The sequence below is a fragment of the Hevea brasiliensis genome, chromosome 15 (genome assembly GCF_030052815.1).
Source record: "Hevea brasiliensis isolate MT/VB/25A 57/8 chromosome 15, ASM3005281v1, whole genome shotgun sequence".
NCBI lineage: Eukaryota > Viridiplantae > Streptophyta > Magnoliopsida > Malpighiales > Euphorbiaceae > Hevea > Hevea brasiliensis.
This window is the reverse complement of record NC_079507.1, coordinates 15352729-15369928: the sequence shown is the minus strand read 5'-3', so window position 1 is coordinate 15369928 and position 17200 is coordinate 15352729. Positions and strand designations below refer to the sequence as shown.

The following is a 17200-nucleotide window of genomic DNA, read 5'->3' as shown; positions in this document are numbered from 1 at the left end:
ATAGAGGAATAATTAGTCAAAACACCATAAAACGAGGTGAAGTTCCAAACAAGCAGCTATTAGAACACTTATGCCTTGAAAGAGGGAAATTGGTATGAAGGTTTGAGGAGTTCAATTCTATGCTTATTAAATTGATGGTTGTATTCCTAAGTATCCCCGGAAATGTGTTTTAAAACAGAGTTTTGATTTGCTTGAGGACAAGCAAAAGTTTGAGTTTAGAGATATTTGATACACTTGAATTGTATAGATGTTTTTAAGCACATTTGCATTCTATTTCATAGCATTTAGGCAAGTATTTTCATGCATAATAGTTGATTTCATTAGTTTTCATAATTTCTATTGTAAAGCCCTTAATTCCATGTTTTCTACATCATTTCAGGTGTTTGGGTGAAGCTCCAGAAGTATAGGAGTGCAAGAAAAGCTTAGAGGAGTCAAGAGATAGAGAATTGCTGCTGATACAAAGTACACGGGTCATGTAAACCAAGCCCTAGACCCATGTAAATCTTTGCCAGAAGAAAGCCAAGAGAATCGATGAGAAACATAAGTACACGGGTCGTGTAATGAGACCCGTGTAATCTGCAGGAACCTGTGTAAGTCTCTGCCGAACGCAAGCTTGAAGAAACTTATGGGAACAATAGTACACGGCTCGTGTAATCAGGCCCATGCAGTTGGCACAGACCCGTGTAACTTTCTATGCCAAAATAAGACCACGCGATTCTCCTTCAGCAACTTACACGGCCCTTCTTTGCGGGACCCGTGTAGTGACACACGGGCCGTGTACTATGCTGCAACCAGTTTTATAACTCGAATTTCCCTCCTGTTTTCGGATAAAAATGAGACTCCTAAGGCCCTTTGGACTCAGAGCAACCTAACCCTAGAGCAACCAATATAAATAGAAAAGAAAACGTCAAAAGAGGAGAAAAAAAAGAGGCAGTATCATCGGGAGTGTTCTTTGAAGAAAATTCTTTGTCGGGTTAGTATCGATGCAAAAGAAGTTCTCCAGCTAAAGTTCCACAAGATCAAAGCTGCAAACTATCTTCGGTTTCTTTGTTTCATCTCCCTAGATAGATTCCTATTGCTTTATTTCTTTATATGGTTTTCTTTTTACTGTCTTTACTTTTTATCATGATGTTTGCTTAACTCACCATGAGTGAGTAGCTTTCTTATTCTGGATTTAGGAGAGTAATGCTTATAATTATTATTATGGTTGAACATTAAGTTTTATTTACTGGATTTGAGATTCATTTCTTGATTTAATTTCTTGTGATCCTAATGCATGCTATGTGATGGTACCCACTTAGACATGATTGTAAATGTTGATTGAAGGATTGAAAGGTGAAGATTAACATTAGAAAATCAATATCTTGAACTTAGGAATTCTGACCTAGACATAGGCTGATACCTTTGTGGAACTTAAAAATTGGTCAAAGGTCTTAAAGGATTTTAATTAATTTGATCGCCATGAAAGTAGGGTTTGAATTAATTAAAATACATCCTAGATGCCTTGAGAGAGGATTTAGGATAACTTAGGGCTAATTTCCATCAAGAAAAACGATCCTCAATTCAGTAAATAAGTGAGATAACATCCCTAATAAGATTCAAGTGTGAAATCTTAACTCCAGAATTGTTCCAAAAATATATTACTTCATTTTGAGTTTACTATTCTAGTGTTTAAAGTTAACGAACTTCATTCCCTAAATATTCGATAGCCTAGACAGTCAAAATTATTGTGTAGATTGGTATTTGCTAAACAAAGTTCCTCGTGGGAATGACACTCTACTTATCACTTTATTACTTGTTAATGATCCGTGCACTTGCGAGGTTGTAAAACCAGCAAACATATTTCATTTCTAAAATTTTTCTTAAATTTTTCTTACCACTATTTGGGTTATTTATGACTCATCACTCTAGTCTAAATATAGTTCTAGACATTCTGGTTGCCCGGACCGATATTAGTCAACGGAATAATAGAATGTATGGACTAGCTAAAGTAATGGTGTTACAATATGCTATGTATAACTTGTAAAATGAATTCGCATATAATTAACTTAGTTAAATATACATGTAAGGTAAGATGGTAAATAAGATCATTCTTTTAACTTAGAAACATCACATGATATGACTTTTTATGTGCATGTACTTGTTATTTTGAATGGTTAAATTCAAATGTGTGTGTAGCCTTAGACTTGCATAAATGTATGATTAGAGAATTTAATAAAAGAAACAATAAGACAGACTTTAGGAATCAATAGTGGAGACTGGCCCTTACTCTAAGATAAGCCTAGACAAAGTGGGTGAATAATACCTTCCCTCTCTCGTATCCACTATCCCGAACCTAGACCATTGGACTCATGAAAAAAGAAGAGTAGTGGACCTCTATAAGGGGTAAGTTGCTACCCACATTCCTTTTTACGAATTTATCTCAGTTATTACCAGGGTAGCGACTCCTTTCTCCACCTTTATGGCATTAATATCTGAGCATCTTGGTAGTATTATGGGAAAATGATGCTAATCTAGGTTTGAGGGTCCCACAAATGTATCAGTATAAGCTTAGTAGATATGTTTAATTAAGTTGAAAATGATTCATAATTGAAATGACATATCAATGAACTTATCTAACATGCGCAATTAGAGTTGAGGGGGAAAATTGATAACTATGGTGGCTCTACTGGAACTTTGGCAACTCTGGTAGCCCTACAATAACTTTGATAACTCTAGTGGCTATGCAAAAACTCTAATAACTCTGATGGCTCTGCCACAACTCTAATAACTTTGGTAGCTCAACTACAACTGAGTTTTTTCCCTTAACTATAAATTATGTATTTTGGGTGTCTGAGTTTAAATGAGAAGATGAATGATATTAATTAAAGACTAAATTGCTAGTAAGATAAGAATTAAGACTCTTTGGGTGTCCATTTGATGTATTTGTGGAATAAATTAGGTCAGGATTATACTAAGACTCATATTATAGGTTATAATATATGATAAAACAAGAAAAAAGTAAAAAAAATATATATCTATCATACAAGTAACTATCATGGTCGAGAATGAAAGTTTAAGAAACTCTCTGAAATAAGAAAATGCCAAACGCTCTAGAATCAATTGCAAATTTTCTTTATTTTAAATTTTATTAATTTAACTTTGTTTAGCTTGTTGCAGGTTTTGCTAAGTAAAGTGTTGTTTCAAGATGTTGGGAGATCTTAGTGTCATCAAAGAGAAGAAAGGTAATACTACTAGACGTAAAAACCATTTTATTAGTTGGAGTTTGGGTTATATATAGGATCATTTGCATTCATTGTAAGTTACTAAAAGTTGTTAATGTTTCATTTAAGTTTGAGTATATGTAAAGATCGATCTAGATTAGCCTTACTCTTATGTGTAAGTTGTTCTTTAATAAAATTCTTTTCTTAACACTATCAATAAGGATATGATAATGTTTTGATTTTACGAATATTAAATTGTGAAATTTGTCATGGGAAAATAAATTGATGTATGAGGAAACTCCATTGATATCTCAATAGAAATATAGTATTAAGCTAAATCGCTGGAGTTAATTGAATGAAAAATTTAACTTAATGTCCTATTAGGATATCACTACAACAATAGAGTCGGTCGAAATAGTATAGGCAAGAATAGTAGATAAAAAGCTAAGGGTATGACATTAAATTATAGTATAAACTTTTTTATTATTATTATTAAAACATAAATTGGGGTTGAGAGTCATAATCCTGTCCCACCGAGTTCTTTTTTTTTTTTTTTAATCAAAGATATAACAAGAAGCCACTACAGTAGCAAAAAAGCTGAAAGAAAGAGCATTTGCTCCAATGGATTAAAAACAAAAGATGAGTCATCAAGCACTCGAAAAGCCAAAGCATGAGCTGCTTGATTGCAGTTTCTCTTCACAAAGGAAAACAAAATTGTCTCGAATATGCCTCATAAGGTCTTGATATCAGCTATGATGCTTTAGATTGATAAAGGAATTGTCCCCCTCTCCCAACAACCCCCCCCCCCTCCCCCACCCCAACCTCTTGGAGAGCTTTAATAACTAATTGAGAGTCTCCTTCAATCATCGCATCCGAGAAACCTTTAGTTTTAGCTAATAGGATTGCCTCTTTGCATGCAAGACTTTCCAAAATTAGAGGATCTGAAATGGCATTTTAAATCTTGCAAGACCAAACGTGTGGGATATTACCATGATTCCTAGCTATAGCCACAATCGCACTTATATTCCTTTGCTTGCTCATAGAAGCATCAAAGTTAATTTTCATAATGCCAACATTCGGAGGAGTACAAGATCCATGATCTTGATGCCCCTATGGGTCACAAAATTTAACTCCATAGTCTACTGCAATTGAGTTGCCAAGAATCATCATAATGCATAATTGAATCGAAAATAGTTTGAATAGCTGGAATTTCTTGTCAATTGAAAGTATAGCTATTTTGACTTTTCTATAAAGGCTAGATAAGGAAGACAAGTAGGATAATCAGAGTTGTTTCCTTGATTCGAAAGATAGGAGGTTAGCTCTGACCAAATGTCAAAAGCATGTAAGATCTCAACCTAAGTGGTGAATTAACTAAAAATCCATAGGTATATGACAAGTGATAAAGAGGTTTCTATGTGTCTCAACTTGGCCAACAATCAATCAACACATAAGACAATCTTCTCTGAAGATTTTCTTTGGTTTGCAGCTTTTCCTTTGCTAAATTCTAGAGAAAAATTGCTAATTTCTTAGGAAGGTGAAGCTTCCACAAATTTTTCCAAAAGATTGCTAGTGCCTCTTGAGCGACGAGTCTTGGACCGCTTGTAATGAGTCTAAAGGGTTACATAAAATTTTCTAAGCAATCTAATAATCTATTTTTACTTGATAATTCCATTAATTTGTGTGGTGATAAACCCATTTATCAAGTCTTCGAATGATGGCCATAGGGATATTTTCTTCTTTTTGGAAATTTTCTCTAAGTTTTTGGACATTCCAATTGTGACCATTATAATGAAAAGGTTGGAAACCTCAATTATTCTCAACTTAGGGAAGATTTGGAAAAAGATTTTGGAATCTATCTCTCCAATTAACAAACCTATCCTATCGAGTTCAAGGCCATAGTTATTAATTCCGGACCAAACTAATTGGTTGAACCAGTAAATCAACTTTCAAATTGGTTCAATTTTGTAATTGAACTAGACAATGAAGTGACTCAATTGATCCAATAGTTAAACTGATGACCCAATTGACCTAACAGTTTAATTATTCAATAAAATCTTTTTTTTTTTAAATATTGGTATGAAAAATTGAACTCAAAATCTTATAAAAAACTTTAAAACTAAAATCAATTCAGTTAGTTTGATAGTTTTGTGTTTTTTGTTTTGACATATTTATTTTTTAATATATACTTAATATTTCATAAATATTAAAAATAAAATTATAGATTTATAAAAAATTTTTTTTATACATTATATTACTTAAATACTTTTATATAAGATTTAAAAGCACTATGTAAGATTTAAAAGCACTATTTATGTAAATATAATTTAATAAATGTTAAAGTTTTATTTTAATTAATTACTTAATTAATTAATTAATTTATTTATATTAATAGGTATTATATTTAATTAATTTATATATATTTAATTAATTTTTTAATAATACAATAGTTGAAGTGCTGAGGTGAATTTTCGAACCGGGTTTAATATCGGTTCTCGGGCTGGATCAATTATTACAATGCTTAGTGGTTTAGCACTAAAACTACGCCGTTTAAAGGGAGAAAGTTGCTGAATGTATTTAATCAATGCTATGTCGTTTTCCATATTTACCATAGTCGATGGTCGGAATTTGGTTTAGATGTTTTGTGGCTTGATTCAATCGGGTACAGTGACAGACAATAGCTAAATACATTCACGATCTGCTCTTACAAACCCTAAATCTTCCGTTGCCGGACTTAAAGCCACAGCCGACGTCTCTCGTTCACCGCCATCACGTTCCTTCTTCACTGTGAAGCTATTTTTGTCAATCTGGTATGTCTCCCTCTCCCCACCGTTGCTATCGTTTCTGTATTTGACGATTTCTTTCGCCACTTTGAAACCATTATCGATGCAGGCTGTTGTAATTCAACTGAAGGAGTCCAGAAACCCTTAATTTCTGCCCTAGTCCAAATCGCGTTGCCATTTGCTTTTTCGTGAGGTAAGTGTGCTAGTTAAAACTTGTCTCTTTTGATTTGAGAGCTGGAGGAGATGGATTTACATTTCACACTTCACATTTCATTCCACAATCTTTTGGACTGTGTTTTCCATTATAATTTCTGTCAATCTGGGTAGGAGAGAAGAAAAACCAGCACCCTTTGATAATTATTTAACTTGTCTTTTATGTGAACTATACTCTGTATGGGTTCAAGTTTTGCTCTTAGTTTTCATGGTTGTTCAATGATAATAGAACCTTGTATTTGTTATTCTGGTTTTGATATTTTCTGTTTAACGAACAAGCAGCTAACTGAATTTTATTCCTTTTTTTTTCCCTGTTTAAGGAACCAGGAATTAACTGATTTTTTTATTAGTTTTGGTAATACATGGATTTGCTCGTTGAGAATAATCTGAAAAGAGAATTATCGTAGGCAATTATTCAGCTTAATGCATGTGTCTGCAAACTAAATTTGCATGAAGAACAGAAATTAGGAGTCATTGAACAAATATGAAGTAAAGAGCCTAATGCCCTATTTGAGATGAATTAGCTTTGTGTATTTATTTTTTGGGCTCTCTTTATCTGCAAAGGAAAGATAACGAAATAAATAAGGAAATTATTCTATATTTTTACTTCTTTCGGCCAGCCTGTGCTCGTGTAGAGTGAAAGTCTGCTTAGTTCAACATTAACCCCACATATGCTGCATCATAGCCTCTCTATGTAATGTTTTGGCTTTTTTTTCTTTCTCTGTATTTTCTCTGTGCTACTGATTTTACAGTTAATACGATATTCTTCTTAATTATAAGTAATAATATAATCCCTTCTCATAAACCGCTTACACTGCAGCCTGCGCAACTACTATTTCTTATTGAATCAATTTCTTTGCTATGATATAGACCTTATTATTATTATTATTATTATTATTATTATTATTATTATTATTATTATTATTATTATGTTTTAATATTGCGGTGGAGGATTCCTTGCTCTATTTGCAGCGCATATTTAATGTGAAATTTGTTCTCTTGATTGATAGTTGGTTGATCTTAATTGTGAACTTTTGATACTTTTGAATTAGAAATGATGGGTTGTATTGTAATTATAATTTATTTATTTGATTTTATAGCATTTTGAATTTTCTTGGCTTGAACAATTTTTTCTTTTTAAGATTGTTTTCAATTAGGGTTGGGTACCCAATCCATTTATAATGTTTTGATTAAATTTACAGCAAAAAAGAAGGGTTTGGGTGGGTTCGGATAATAGGATTATTAAATGGATTCAGGTTTGGGGAGATTGAATTTCCCGGGAACTGTACCCACTGTCATTCAGGATTATGTTCCTTTTGTCTCTTTTGATTGTTGCAGGCCTGATTTGAAATGTTGGTTGAGGAGACGGAGTTTGTGTCAAGTAATTTGTAACTCTTGAAGCTTGATGTTGTTCTGGGGAAAATGACTTTTTAGAGATGTTTGATATTCATAGTAAGGATGTTGTTGAGGAACTGGGTCATGAAGTTATATCACTGATGTAATTGATCTTGGATGGCTGATTGCTGAAATTTTAAATGTTGTTTACTATTGAGATTTGGATTTTTTTTTTGGAGGGGATGGTAGGGGGTTTGGGTTTGAGCTAATGGATGATCATTAGTGTGTGGTTGTAATGTGGACAGGGAGGAGGCAGCAGCTGGTGTGGTATTGGTGATGGTTTGATGTTTTTGCTGATCAGTGGAGGTAGTTGGTAATTAAGAGTAATTTTGAGCATGAGTTCAGACAGCAGAAGCAGGAGCAGGAGCCCAATGGATCGTAAGATCCGCTCTGATCGCTTTTCCTATCGTGGTGCACCTTACAGACGAGAGTCGCGTCGGGGTTTCAGGTTTTCTGATTTTTGATCACTTAGTATACTTTCCTTTGTATGTGCCTTACAAGTGGCTCACAAAACCAAACAAAAGTATTAGAATTTGAATTTGCTTCTAGAGATTTTTTGCTGTGTTTGATAATTGTGTTGTTCATGTTGAGTGAGAATTCTTGATGATGTGATGGGGAATCTTTTCATTCTTAAAACCTGTGAATCTGTATAATCAATCGCATGCAAAATGAAGTAGGTTGGATGATATAAATCACTGAGGTTTACCCATATAGCTTTAACATGACTAGTCAGTTTTATCAGGATAGTCATTTGTGGTATTGCTTCCTAAAAATTTTGGTATTATCTGTTTTGGAACAGTGCAGCAGAAACATGTGCTGCTTTGAATGCGGATGAACATTTGCTTTTATTTACAAATGGGAGGTGATCTAATTGGTTTTCTTGTCAGTTCTTTACTTGGTTTCTTAATATATTACTTTGTGGGATAGCCAGTTTCTTGTTTTTATGTGGCATCAAGTAGCACCAAAAGAAAAAGAGGAAAATCTTGGTAGTTCTTTTTTTTGGTGTGCGCATGCGCGTGGAAGAAGGCTGATCTGAACAATGTCAATGGCATGGTAGAATTATAAAGTGAAGAATTTTCATTAGTTATGTTTTTCTCTCCTTCCCCCCTTTCTTCACGCCTGCTTTAAAAATTATTGATTTTCCAGTAAGTTCTATTTATTCAATGCTCTTGCTTTTTGTTATATTATGCTTAATATTGAGGTTGTCTTGCTTTTTTTAGCAGCCAAAGCAATCTGTGCAAGAACTGCAAACGACCTGGACATTTTGCTAGAGAGTGCCCAAATGTGGCAATATGCCATAATTGTGGCCTTCCTGGGTATGGAATCTCTTTCTACACCTGATGTATCTTGAAGTATATATGTTTATCATCATCCCACTTGTAAATTTTGTGCAGCTATTCGCTAAACAAAATAGGGCAACCTACTTGGTTTGTATTTAGTAGTTTCTTTGTTGGTTTTTGAAACTTTGTTGTGTACTTTGTGTGAGGAGCACAAAATTCGCAACCTCTGAATGCCACTAGGACAGTTAATGTGCAGTGCTGAAGTAAAGCTTGGCACAATTGATATTAGAATAATGAGATGTTGATTGGCCTGAGCTTGGATTACTTAAATTTTGAGGCTTCCTCTTCTTCTCTTTTCCCTGATAAGAACCCCTTTGTTTAAGTTTTTCAAGCCTATCTTTTTGAAAGTCATTTTCACTATTAAAATGCAAATTGGAATTAGGTTCCTGTTCCACTAACTATTGAAGCAATAATAATTGCCACCAAGATGAGCTACACATGCCTCCAACAACGCAGCAGCAGATGCAAAGTAGCCCACCTCCTCTATCCTGATTGAGAGACATGGAGAAAGTATATTGAAAACATATAAATGAAAAAATTAATAATTATAAACTCTATCTTGTAGTTATCAATTAAATGTCATGTAAGTTTAAGTTGCCATATACACAAGATGCATATTATGAATTATGATCACATTATTCCACAATGAAGTTCATACTTCCGCACACAGCTATAGGTGGCTACAAAATAGGTGCATTTGTCTCAACAAAACAAAGTCTACTTACTAATATTAGCATAATTATGAAAAAGAAAGTTACAAGAGTTACCTAGAGCTACAAATTAATATCAAGAGTCCCCTTAACATGACTGCTAAAGACAATGTATGAGTAGGAAGTTTAATTTGTTTCTCTTGCCTAACATATATTGGATGTGCAATACGATGACAAATAATTATAAATATTAATGTTATATTCAGTTTGGGCTGGCCAGGCCGGCTTAAAATATATTCAATATCCAAGCTTGAGCTTAATCTGAAATTTATTGTGTCCTTGTTTTCTTGACATAGCACAGCCTGAGCTCATATCAAGGCTAGCCAGAATGTTTGGAGTTAAACAAATTTTTTATTCTTGTTAGCCCAGTAGAATTGACAGTCTTAGATGCTGACTGTGGGGGATTAATCTAGATTCTCTTCTCTTCTTATCTCCATTCTTTTCTCATCTCATCTCTCTTTCTGTTTCTCTAGAAACTCTGCTCATTCTCTTCCCTAGGGATTGATTCAGCATTCAGGTCTGTTACCTTACATTTCAGGTCTGTTACCTTACATTTGCTTTGATCGTAGAATCAATCTTTTGATGTGTTGTTTTGTAACTTTTGTTTTGAACTAGAGTTCTTTTGAGATGTGCCTTCTAGATCTGATCTCTTCAATGATTGATGATTGACTAATAGTCATTAACCAATAGGCCAAGGCCATGGTTAATGCTAACTAAAATGACAATTAACTAGTTGTTCTACGACAAACATTGTTGAAGCCATAGCTAATAGATGCTTGAATTATCTTTGTCCTCAAGCCACCTTCATTACTATATACAAATGCCACAATCAGCTGTTTGTATTACTACTAAGAGTTTTTCCATTGTATCATCTAATTCATCCCTATCTCACCTGTTCTGCTTCCATACACAGCCTTCACCTATTTTCCTTATGGCAGTAATGCAAGGGACCTGCCCTTGATTCTTTTTGTTTTCAATATTATCTTCAATACTGATAAGGGCATAAACTTGTTTGTCTGCTTGTTTTGTACCAATTGCAGGCTGCAGACCCTCGAAGAATGTTTAATAAGTGGTTTTAGTAGTTCATATTGTTTGATCACTCTTTTAAGTGTATATCTACTTTCACATCATGAAAGGCAGCATTAGGTTTGGCCAATATCTATCATAGATTTATGATATGTTTGCAGTCATAGAAAGTTGATATACATTTGCAGTGTTGAAAGGCTTATTTACAGTTTTTGTTTACATTTATTAAGCCTTTGGTTATGTAGTACAAGTGTGCCTTAGGTATTTACATAAACTGTGGTATTTCTGTTGAAGCTGAGCGGAGTCGGAAAAAAAAAAAAATCTTGCAGGCATATTGCTCTGGAATGCACCACTAAATCGCTATGTTGGAACTGTCGAGAACCTGGGCACATGGCCAGCCATTGTCCGAATGAGGGCATCTGTCACACCTGTGGCAAGGCTGGACATCGTGCTAGAGAGTGCACTGCTCCACCACTGCCTCCTGGAGACTTGAGATTGTGCAACAACTGCTATAAGCAGGGCCATATCGCAGCTGATTGTACAAATGACAAGGCATGTAACAACTGTAGGAAGACTGGTCATTTGGCACGTGACTGTCAAAATGCTCCTATTTGCAACATGTGCAATGTATCTGGGCATGTGGCTAGACACTGCCCAAAAGCCAATACGCTTGGAGATTTTCGCAGCAGCAGTTACCAAGACATTGTGTGCAGGAACTGCCATCAGTATGGGCACATTAGCAGGGATTGCATGGGCCCATTAATGATCTGTCACAACTGTGGGGGACGAGGACACCGAGCGGTGGAGTGCCCTTCTGGAAGGTTGATGGATCGCTATCCTCGAAGGTTTTACTGATATATGATGAATTCAAAATTATATGGTGATAGTATGTTTTCAGTTTTACTGAGATTTGATTGAATGTTGAAACTTAATAGATATTGAAGGAGTCATTTTGAAGGTCTATTTGATAGGCAATGATGTGAAGCAATTTATTTTGCAACAGGATTTAATAATTTATTCTTATAAGGTCTGTGTTTGGAATATATTGGAATTTGTTAGGTATAATTTTTTTTTTAAATTTTTATAAAAAGATTTCCTTTTTTGCTAAAGTTAATTTTGTTGTTAAGAAGCTGCGCCAAGTGAGAAAATATTGTGAAATATATGCCCCAGAGTTTCATTACTAATGATATGTACCTGCAAGTTTCATGGGAGAGCAACTCTCTGGATTCTTTAAATGTATGTTGAGATATTATTTTTTCTTATAAATTCCAATATATATATATATAAAAGCAATAACTCAAAAGTTACAAGTGTGTTTATTATTAATCAACACTTAGCATAATTTGAAAAATAATAAATTTTTCTAAAAATGCAAAATATTTGAAATTTAAAAAATGTAAAGCGTTTGAAATTTCTATTGCTTATGTCATTAGTGGGTATAAAATGTTTAAAATTTAATTTGAAAATTAAATTTAATTTTATTAGATAAGTCTTAATAAAATTTATTTTATTAAAATCCGATTGGTGTCAGTAACATGTTGATGGAAGTGGGTTTGAGATAAAAACTCTCTTCTTTCAGAGAGATTTTTTCTGAAGAGAAGCTTCTTCCTCTGGCTCCCGAGTAGTTCTCCCTGCCTATGCGAGGCCTACCTTGTCCCTTTCAAGGAAGGAGAGGTCCTTCTCCCACTCAGAAATGTGGGTTTAGCCCTCCCATTTTTTTGGGTTGGACGTAGATACTATTTTGCTATGGGTTTTGTAGATCTATGGTTACATGTGGGACTTTTTGTGATCTGTGGTTAAGGCATTGTAACATGGTTGTGGTTTTGTCCTTTCTTTTTCTGTTCTTGTTATGCTCTTGCAAGTGGAGGTGAAGCTTCCCTTTAAAGCTACTACTCTCGGGACATATCGGCACCACCATCCATTTGTTTCACCATGTCGGGACATATCTGCCAGACTTTGTCTTCTTCCCCTGCACCTCCTACGGTTCTGAGCTTTTCTCTTGATTGGTCATGTATCGTGGCTCTATTCACTTGCAGTTTCTGGAAATAATTTTTAGGGGCCTCATTCATCCGGCTGTAGCTTGACATGGCTCCCTTTGCACTCCTTGGCTTTCGTACCCCTAGTGATTGGCTATCGGAGATGGTGCTAGTGTTCCCCTTTTGCTGCTATTTGGTTTCCTGCCCTTACTAGGTTTTGGTAATGGGTTTGGGCTGTAAGATCTTAGGTTGTGAACCATAGGCTTGAGTTAGCTTGGGCCTTGAGCTTCGTTTGTTTTTCCCTGCTATCAGGATTTGTTTCTAGCCCTTCTATCCCTTTTATGTATGGGCATGTACTAAATGTTTTCATCTAATGAATTTTTCTCTATGCCTTTCGATTAAAAAAAAAAAGATGATGCTCCTTTTGACGTCTGCAGTTATTCGGTGAATCATATTTGCTTTTGTGATTTGTACTTCAGTTTTCAATAATGTTAAAAATCTACAGGGTCTAGGTTTCATTCACAATTTCAGAGACCATATGTTAAAGTAGATTTTATGATTATCAATTCCTTTTACGTTTCATCTTTAAGGATACAAGTACAAAGAAAAATCTAGAAACTGATGAAACAAACTTAGTATCCATATTATGTGTTCCTTGTGTAATACCCCTTAGCTTAATTTAATTTAATTTTTTTTTTTTTTATATAGCTTCTGCATGGGATGAGATTGGTATTGATAATGAACTTTCTGATTTTTCTTCCATATGCTTATCTTCATTAAATTTTTGTATATTTCTTGAATTCTGAATTTATGCACACATGCATATCTGCTAGAGTTCTAAAGCATCAACACCATGTTCTGCAGTTAGCTCTGCATTCTTCCTAGTCTATTGAAGCACTTGCTCGAAGAGCCGTGGCCAATGTATCAACCTTCGTTAGGAGGCACGTTCCTTGGAACAATACCGAATGCTAATGTTATTATTAAAAAGCTTAAAAAAAGGTTCGTCTTCTACTGTTTAGATATGTTGTTTGTATGTTTGAATAAATAATTTGAATGATCAAATATAGAGTCTTATATCAAATTATTATTAATAATATTTTATAAATATTTATATCAAATTTTATTTATTAATTATATATCTCTAAAAATAAATATTAATTTTATCGATGCCATTTTTTTTTAATTCTAAAGTAGAAAATTATTCAATGCTTTAGGCGAGTAAAAAATATAAAAATAAAAATTAGTGTGTAAGCCAATCCTTGAATTCAAATTCCATCCCGAGCTCGTTTAACCAAGGAAAAGGAGAACTTTTTTTTTTTTTTTCCTCTATCGGATCTGTGTCGTATTTTCTTTCTTATCTAATTAATGCAATCCAATAATACATATAAAGACATAAGCAGCGGCAACTTAATACTTAATTTTCTTTTCCAGGGAGACATTTATCTACAAGTTGGTATTCAAAATATGCTAAATTCTGATTTTAATTTAAAATAAATGATTCTCAAATATAATTCCTTCAATAAAACTATTCATAATTTTTAAATTTCATTTAATTTACCATTTATTATAATTTAAATAATAAAAATTATTTTAAATCCTATTTTAGTTTAAAATAATTATATTGTTCATATTTTATTTTATTAATAAAAAAAATTCATTCGTTCAAATTTTTAATTTAAATAATTTTATATTTTATATTTAAAATATGTCTAAATTTATAATTTATAAACTCATTAAATGTGTGACCATAAAAAAAAATTAAAATTGGAAAGTTAAAATAATTTTTTAAAAATTATAAATAAAAATTAAATTAATTATATTGCACAATATGCTTCATGATTATAATTTACAAATATAAATAACATAATTTTGTGAAGACCAATATATAAAGGTTTATTTATTGATTTATTTTTCTCTAATATTCTGTTTAGATAAATCATGAAAAAGAAGGTAAATAGCAGAGGGATTTATTTTTCATCCCTTATTTTCTCTTTTGCATTTGGATAAGTAAAAATTGAAAAGACGTGAAAGAAAAATACTAATTTTTTTTAGTGGAAAGAAAGTAGTTAAAGTTATTTTTACTTTATGATAAGAAATTCATAAATATTTATAGAATCAAACTTGTCATATAATAATAATAACATTCATCTAAATCATCAATCAATATTTCTTTTATAGTGAAATCAGTAAAAATAAAATATATTTTATTAAGTTCAATGCATTATTATCCTTAAATGTACCCATGAATGGATTTCAAGTATTTTTCACAAAAATTACTGCAGACTTGTATAGTATTATAGCATACTCTATTTTAATATTGGGCCACCCACATATATATTTATCTATAAATTTTATGCTTCAAATATTTATGCTTGGACGTGAGAGAGGTATGTTATCCTATATTAGTTTGGAATAAGGTATTTATGTTATATACAAGATTTGGGCAAACCTCCTCTCATTGAGCTAGTTTTTTAGTGGAGTTAAACTCTGCTCATTTTCACAACGTAGTATTTAGCGCTGAGGCTGAATATAGGGCAATTGCCTTTGCCACAGCTGAGCTTGTTTGGATTCAACTTCTTTGGGAACTTTGTGTTTTGTTACCTCATACATTTGCTAATAAAAGATGATTGACTTAGCTATCTTCCACAAAAATTTCATGTCAAATTCCACTCCTTAAAGTCTAGAATTTTTCAAAGATGGCCTCTATGCATAAATGCATCTTGACAACTTTAAACGCATTTTTATTGAATCATTCATAACTTTCTCATTTTAACTATAAATTTAGTTCAATTTGTTGGAGGTGAAACTAGACTTAATCCTTGAATTGCTTATGTTTTGATTCATTCTTAGAAAATTTAGTTTATTCTTAAATGTTAGCCAAATACAATGGAAATTTGCAAACAATCTTTTGTTTTTCTTAACATCATATTAAAAATTATAAAATTTTAGAAAAAATTATTATTTAGTCCCTATATTTTAATAAAACTATCTACTTTATCCTTGTATTATAAAAAATACGCTATTTAGTCATTGTATTTTATTTCCATTAAATTCTTTAGTAACTGGAGAAATTTTTTGTTAATCAATTGATTTTAATAGCAATTCAACTGCAATTTAATTACTCTATTTTAGTGAAACTAATTAGTTGATACATGTATTTTAAAAAATATTATTATTTAGTTCTTTTAGTTTAGTAAAACTAATTAGTTGGTCCTATATTTTAGTGAAACTAATTAGTTGATACATGTATTTTGAAAAAAAATATTATTTAGTTTCTTTAGTTTAGTAACACTAATTAGTTGGTCCTGTATTTTAAAAAGCACAATATTTTAAAAAAACATATTTCTAGATGAAAATGAAAATTTTGCTAAGTGGAGACTAAATTTAAATTTGCATTTTTTAAAAAATTATTTGAGTACTTTTATTCAATTCTTAGGCATCATTTTTATGTTTTCTCTACTGGGAAACACTTTCTTGAATTATTACCTTGATTACTTAGAGATCTAGGGAAACTAATTAGCCTTTTTGCGCAAATAGCTTGTACCATTTTTTAGCAAAAGATGAAAAATTGAAAGAGAATAAGAGAAACAAGGGTGTAGGTACAAAGGGGAAGAAACATGGAGAGAGAGAAATAAGGAAGTGTAAGAGAAAAATTAGGGGGAAAGGATCTTGGCAGTTTGAAATTAGGAGGAAATGATCTTGACAGTTTGGGGTTAAAAAAATAACTGGAATGACTAAAGAGTTAATTGAACCAAATTACAATGACCAACTAATTAGTTTCACTAAATAGAAAGATTAACTAGTAGTTTGATTAACATTAAAATCCATTGACTAACGAAAAAAAATTAATGAAGGAGCTAAATAGTTTAATATACTAAAAATAGAGGACTAAATAGTATATTTTTCAAAATATAAAGACCAAAGAGTTAATTTTGTTAAAAATATAGTGATTAAATATTCATTTTTCTAATATTTCATCATAAAATCTATTACCATGAGGGAGCCCAAGCTAATACAAGTAATATCATAGTAAATCTAGCATCAACAATATATACGATCATAAGTATATATATAATACATTATAATAATCTTATAATACCATAATGTTTATCCTTTTAATTATCCAATATTGGCATTACTTAACTTTTGCTACTATTGCTTCAAACAAAATCTAATTTTACTATTAACTGTAAATCCTAACAGTCATTGAAGTTTTAGCATATAAATCCAAATACTAACAAATATTAATATTACACTAACTATCACTAGTAAAACCCACAAAGGCACACACATCCATTCAATTAAACTTCATCTTCCTTGCCATTCATATTCCTCACTAACCATTCCAAATGCCTTTCATGCAAAACACCAAAAAAAGATTTTAGCACTGATGGAATTTAGATAACAAGAAGCAATCATCACAAAATCTGAATGTACATTCATACCCTGCAAATAATTATTCCTCCTTGTAATAATGGGGTCGGCTGCTTCCAAGAATTGCAAAAGATGTTTCTACAATTACATTTTCCATTTTCAAGACATTTAACACATGTATAA

At 32.3% G+C, this 17200-nt stretch overlaps 1 protein-coding gene across 2 annotated transcripts; it reads left to right on the top strand.

Moving 5' to 3' along the window:
- The first annotated feature begins 5811 nt into the window (after positions 1–5811).
- On the top strand, positions 5812–11732 carry LOC110662681 (zinc finger protein GIS2). 2 transcript variants are annotated; one of them, XM_021821751.2, is made up of 5 exons: positions 5812–6010; positions 6093–6176; positions 7837–8039; positions 8815–8907; positions 10997–11732. In XM_021821751.2, the coding sequence occupies exons 3-5, from the start codon at positions 7927–7929 to the stop codon at positions 11520–11522; spliced, it is 732 nt and encodes a 243-aa protein (XP_021677443.1). In that variant the 5' UTR covers positions 5812–6010; positions 6093–6176; positions 7837–7926; the 3' UTR covers positions 11523–11732. The 2 variants fall into 2 exon arrangements, with proteins under 2 accessions (XP_021677443.1, XP_021677442.1); XM_021821750.2 differs by having other exon boundaries at positions 8812–8907.
- The last annotated feature ends 5468 nt before the right edge of the window (positions 11733–17200 follow it).

Bases quoted from the DNA above. Each gene is read 5' to 3' on its own strand.
- LOC110662681 (XM_021821750.2), top strand. From the start codon at position 7,927: ATGAGTTCAGACAGCAGAAGCAGGAGCAGGAGCCCAATGGATCGTAAG. The intron at 8,040-8,811 runs GTTTTCTGATTT...TGCTTTTTTTAG, and splicing joins GAGTCGCGTCGGGGTTTCAG to CAGCCAAAGCAATCTGTGCA. The intron at 8,908-10,996 runs GTATGGAATCTC...AAAATCTTGCAG, and splicing joins CATAATTGTGGCCTTCCTGG to GCATATTGCTCTGGAATGCA.